At 36.3% G+C, this 6,000-nt stretch overlaps 1 protein-coding gene across 1 annotated transcript; it reads right to left on the bottom strand.

The window, feature by feature from the left end:
* Positions 1-3,737: 3,737 nt before the first annotated feature.
* LOC103929717 (trimethyltridecatetraene synthase) lies at positions 3,738-5,727 on the bottom strand. Its single transcript, XM_009338944.3, has 2 exons — positions 4,761-5,727; positions 3,738-4,589 (listed from the first exon to the last, which is right to left on the bottom strand). Exons 1-2 carry the CDS (start codon positions 5,676-5,678, stop codon positions 3,963-3,965), a joined length of 1,545 nt encoding a protein of 514 aa, XP_009337219.2. The 5' UTR covers positions 5,679-5,727; the 3' UTR covers positions 3,738-3,962.
* Positions 5,728-6,000: the final 273 nt, after the last annotated feature.

Here is a 6,000-nt window from a genome sequence, read left to right as displayed (position 1 = left end):
AACCTCAAATCATACTTGCCCTCGTTCACATCCACCGGCCTGGCCTCATGTGTATGCCAAGCTAAACTCAATCTCAGTTATGAGTGATTAGGTTGAACACATGTCTGTGGAATGACGCCGGGAAGTTCCGGTTCGTCCACCATTTTTCACCAATCTCCGGCGATGTCAAGGATGGTTTCGGCTCAAATTCTTTGTTGATAGAATATTGGCTAAATGCTAATTGATCGAATGGTCATCTACGACGATTATTTTACTAAGTGAATAGTTATGAAAAAATATACCGATATATAAACTCTAGAGTTGTCACGTCTTCTAATGTCAATTAATCAATTAAGAAAGAAAGAAGGCCTTGAATCTTGATGCACGCTAAAGTTATAAACAGTAGTGGGCAAGAACAAATGTACCCTCCATTGCACTTGAGTCATATGGGTTAACGTAAAGTATTATCGGCATAAGAAAAAATAACAGTACTAGCCAGGCTAGAAAACGCCATGTCATTAATAAGGTTGGGCCTTGTATTGGGCCCATTTTACACAAAATTGTGGCCTCTTGTGCATTCTTGTTGGGCCTAAGGTTACTTTAGAACACATGTAGCAAACTTATTAATTAGAACATGTTTGAAAGTGCTTTTAAAATGGTTAAAAACACTTTTGACAAAAGTGTTTTTGGTACCTATTCTGGGTAAAAATGCAAATAATCTTGGACAAACACTTGAAATGATTTTTACATGAATTACATAACTGATACTTTTTAAAAAATACACTTCAAATGCTTTTAAAGTCAAACATGCTTTAATTCTCTCCAATATTACCAAAATAAACAAATAAAAGTAGGAAATCACTAACCTTTTGGTGATGTTGTAACTGTCATTTCATTGATATTGCAGTTGACTACCACCAAGTCCATTACCCATTTCTTAATTATTTGATGATTATTCTTCTACCAAATTACCGACATGAATAATTCCTTTTTCAATAAAAAAAAAAAAAAAGATCCACTAACAGGTGGGAACAAAACCCATCATCTAATCGAAATGCATCATAAACTTGTAGCCATTGAATTGTTATATAAGGATAAGATAAGGGTTTTTAAATAGTTGGAAATTTTGATGCAGAACTAGGTGATGAATCCTAACCCTAATCATCCATGGATGCCTAGCTAAAACCTGTTTACCAGAAACTTAGTAATTCGTAAAAGCTGCATAAACCCTAGCTTGCTAGTCATTTCTAACCTAGATCGAGGTAAAGTGTAACAATTTCATACCTACTAAACCTTAGTTTGTTATATATTCATGCTTTTTGTTCAGTAACAATATTGGGACTGTTTGGATTACAAAATATATATATATCATGATGGGTAGATATTTTCAGTACTTGAATTCATGTGACATGCTATCCAATGCTGTATGCAGCTAGGGTTTTGAAAAGTATATATAGCCAAATTTTGAGCATATGCACGTTAGATATTTCTAGTCCTTTTCTTTTTCATATTTTTAGGAATTACAACCACTCGATGGGATCTCGAGAGGGCTCAAGCACTACTCAAATGGGTCTCGAGAGAGCTCAAACACTGCTCGGAGGGGTCTCGAATGACTGTATTCCACTTCCACATAGGGGGCCTATATATGTGTTTGTCAGGTGGCAAGTCTTTTTCTTCCACCCATCGCTCCCAATCATTTTATGCAGCTCTTACTCTTCGATGAGCTGTGGTTGTTTCGCATGTTCAGTAGTCAAGTCGCCGTGCTCCGGCTATATGTGTGGCATTAAATGGACGATCCAATCGACCCAAAAAAAAAAAGGACGATCCAAAAACTTGCATGTATAGTTGACATCGTGGCCTAGTTTGCAACGTGAAACACAATTGTACCAGAGAGATAATTGAAGGGGACTAGAGCCTATACGACAACGGACTATCTATCACAATAATTTGCTTTTGACTAGCATTGGCAATCATTCAGATTATAAAGAAAATAATGTTGTCGGACTTAACACCATTCAATAAATATCTCACATGCGTCGACATTTCTCCTTACTTTTTAGTTGAAATTATAACTGATTAAAAAGGTAAGTAGTCTCACGAAAACTACAACATTGAGCCTAGAACCAACAAAAAATGGGCAAGCAACACAAAAGTAAATAATGTTGTGGGAACTTAACACCATTTAATAAATATTTCACACGCGTCGACATTTATCCTTATTTTTTAGTGAAATTACAACTGATTAGAAAGGTAATTTACCCCACGAAAACTACAACATTAAGCCTAGAACCAACAAAAAATGGACAAGCAACACAAAAGTAAGTTTTTAGGGTAAAGTACAAAAAACTACCTCAACTATTGCGGTCACGACAGTTTCATACCTCATTTTTTAAAATTGACAATGTCATGCCGCATCTTACGAATTTGTGACAATGTTATACCTCCGTCAATTTTTCTATTAAGTGCTAACGTGGAAAGAGACTGGGACCACTTTCTATTAAAAAATTATTAAAATATTATTAAAAACTAAAAAAAATATTTAATATTTTTTAAATATTAAAATAATAAATAAAAGTAAAATTAATAAAAAAAAATAAAAAAATAAAAAAAAAACCTTAGTCGTCCCTTCCCTCCCCCTCTTTCTGTTCCCCATCTTCATCTTCTTTAATATTTTTTAAATAATAAAATAATAAATATAAATAAAAGTAAAAGTAAAATTAAAAATAAAAAATAAAAAAATAAAAATCTTAGTCGTCCCTTCCCTCCCCCTCTCTCTATTCCCCATCTTCATCTTCTTCTGCTTAATCTTTAACACAAAATAAAAAATAAAAAAATAAAAAAATTTGAAAACCCAACCCCACCTGCCCACCCCCCCCCAACCCCAAGAGGAGAAGGAGGAAGAACCGAAGAAGAAGAAGGAGGAAGAAGAGGAGGAGGAAAAAAAAAAAAAAATTTGAAAACCCAACCCCACCCGCCCCCCCTAGGAGAAGAAGGAAGAACCGAAGAAGAAGAAGAAGAAGGAGGAAGAAGAGGAGGAGGAAAAAAAAATTGGAAACTGCAACCCAGAAAAATAAAATAAAAAATAAAAAATAAAAAAATAAAAACCAGAAGAAGGAAGAAGAAAGAGAAGAAAGAGAGGGGAAAGGGGATGCCGCACCCCTAGGAATTTTTTTTGTTTTGTTTTCTTATTCTTAATTTTTTTAATATTTAATTATTAAAAATATATTTAATTATTTTTTAATCCAGCTGGATTAGTGAGTGGTCCTTATCTCTTGCCACGTCAGCACTTAACAGAAAAATTGACAGAGGTATGACATTGTCACAAATTCGTAAAATGCGGTATGACATTGTCAATTTTAAAATATGAGGTATGAAACTGTCGTGATCCCAATAATTGAGATAGTTTTTTGTACTTTACCAAGTTTTTATGATTCATACCCGTCGACATTAATTTCTCCCAACGTTGGAATGGTATTGGAGCAGAAATCATATATAAAAAATAAAAAATAAATAAAAAAAAAAACATTGGAAAAACACGCGGTCGGCAGGATTCGAACCTGCGCGGGCAAAGCACACACATGATTTCTAGTCATGCCCCAGAACCGCTCCGGCACGGCAACTTGATGGGACAGTATGACTAATGTTCAATCAAACTCACTTGACGGTAAAGTATGGGAATAAAAAGGACTGCAGGAGTATCAATCAAACTCACTACACTAATATTCATAAGAATAAAAAAGAACACTACACAGAAAATATAAATAAAGGAGGGATACTTTCAGAATTAAACATAACTATGTTGTTGATACAAACGATTTCGTGGATGTGTGAGCAATGAAGCAGTGTTATCTCACACAAATGCATGGGTTAATACTCTTGATCAGCAGAGTTGTGCAAGTTCAAATCTAACTCCAAATCTCAAGTATTAAAATGAACGCTCTTAACCAACAAAGATATGAGTACCTTGCCAAATACAAATATAACTAATAAAGATGGACTGGCAGCCTAGGTTCCATAACAGCGACAAGTGGGAACTTCCGAGGTGTGACCAATCCAAAAGTTTCCTCCATACCCAAATCTTCCACTTTCACATTTCCAGGCAACTTCCAATTAAAACCATGCAACATGTTAGCCAAACAAGTTCTTATCATCTTCAGCCCTAGCTTATAACCGGGGCACATCCTCCTCCCCGACCCAAACGGCAGCAACTCAAAACTCTGTCCCTGCAAATCAATCCCAGTATTCCCTAAGAACCTCCCTGGCCTAAATTCTTCTGGTTCTTCCCACAGTTTAGGGTCTCTCCCCATGCTCCACGTGTTCACAAACACTACGGTTCCTTTGCAAACATCGTAACCTGCCACGTTGGAGTTTTCAACGGCTAGATGTGGTGGCAGAATTACAACCGCAGGATGCCTCCTCATTGTCTCTTTCATGATCGCATCTATGTAAGGAAGTTGTGCTAGGTCTTTCTCTTCTACCCATCTCTCTCGCCCGATCACTCTGTCAAGTTCTTCTGTTGCCTTTTTTATGAGGTTTGGTTGTTTTATGAGCTCAGACATTGCCCACTCTAAAACTGTTGCCGAGGTATCAGTGCCTCCAGCTATTAAGTCCTGGTTTAAATTTAAATGGGCAATTATGTTTTATAGATGGTTAGTCAAAAACGAGAAATATATATTAAACATGATAAGTATGTAATTAAGTGTATAGAATGCGTGTAAGATGTGTACATATCTCAGAAATATTAACAATTGAATGGATTTGGGATCATATATTATATATACCTGAATGAATGCCTTGATACTGTCATAGTTGAGTTTAACTTCAAGATCACTTGAACCATCAACCAGCTGCAGTAGTAAATCCACCATGTCCTTTGGCACAAATTCCTCCACTCCTTCCTTCCGCGCCTTGTGTTCATTGAGCACGAAATCATAAAACCGATTGATTTTTTTCTGTATGGCCTTCATTCGCTTTATGTATCCTTGCAAGTCCAAGAAATTAAGCCATGGTATCCAATCCCCAATGTTAAACACCCCACTAAGCACAAACAACTCATCTATCATGTCCTGAAATTCTTCGAGTGACATTATAGAGCCCTCGTATTCGGCCACGCTAAAATAATCCTTACCTAACACAGTTCTGCTCATAATGCTAAGATTAAGGCGTGACAGATGCTCTTTGAGCACAATTGGGTTACCTGACTTGGCGATGGCATAGAGTCGCGATGTAAAAGCGTGATTTTCGTCGACACGAATGTACTCAAAGGACTCTAGCCTTTTGGAACTAAACAACTCGTAGAGAAAGATTTTCCGGCCTTGACGCCAATATGGACCGTAAGGTGACCAAGTGACATTTTGGTAGTCATAGGTGAGGTACTTGCCTGCTGCAGTTGGAGGCCTAGAGGAAAACACATGATCATGTGTCTTCAAAAATTGTTTAGCCATTTCTGGAGACGAGGCAACTACAACTGGGCGGGAGCCAAACCTGAGTTGCATTATGGGTCCATAAGATTGGGATAATTTGTGAAGGGAATGATGTGGGAGAGGACCAATGAGGTTGAGGTTTCCAATTATAGGCCAGGGTTTGGGACCTGGTGGAAATTTTTGTTTCTTGAGTTGGGGAAACAAGGTTTTTGAGACAAGGGCTAGAGTGGCGAGGCATGCCAAGGTTAAAATTACAGCACAAGATAAGTACTCCATTGTGTGGATTGTGGCTGCAATGGTGAACGGTTGAGAGTTGTGATCTTATATAGTTGAAGTAGTAGGTGGTTACTTGATATCAGAATTAAAAACTTTATCTTGTTTAATTGATATCAGAATTAAAAACTTTAGTTGTGATCTTAGGTAAGATATTTTTCGATGAAAAGAAAAGTAGAAGATATTTTATAATTTTTAACTGTTTGGAATTTTAATTAAATATCATTAAAGATCTAATTGAGTTGCACTAAAGTATGCTATAAGAAATTTTGATTTCAAGTTGAATTTTAGTATGGTGATCATTAGAATTTTTTTTATCAATTGA

This window comes from the organism of the source record quoted next, unplaced genomic scaffold (assembly GCF_019419815.1).
Source record: "Pyrus x bretschneideri cultivar Hongxiangsu unplaced genomic scaffold, Pyrus_bretschneideri_v1 Contig8, whole genome shotgun sequence".
Taxonomy (NCBI): Eukaryota; Viridiplantae; Streptophyta; class Magnoliopsida; order Rosales; family Rosaceae; genus Pyrus; species Pyrus x bretschneideri.
This window is presented reverse-complemented; position numbering and strand designations above follow the sequence as displayed.

What these genes read in the sequence shown, in the direction of transcription:
- LOC103929717 (XM_009338944.3), bottom strand. Translation starts at nt 5,678, where the DNA reads ATGGAGTACTTATCTTGTGCTGTAATTTTAACCTTGGCATGCCTCGCC. An exon ending in GTATCAAGGCATTCATTCAG is followed by an intron (nt 4,590 to 4,760) that starts GTATATATAATA and finishes AATTTAAACCAG; the next exon opens with GACTTAATAGCTGGAGGCAC.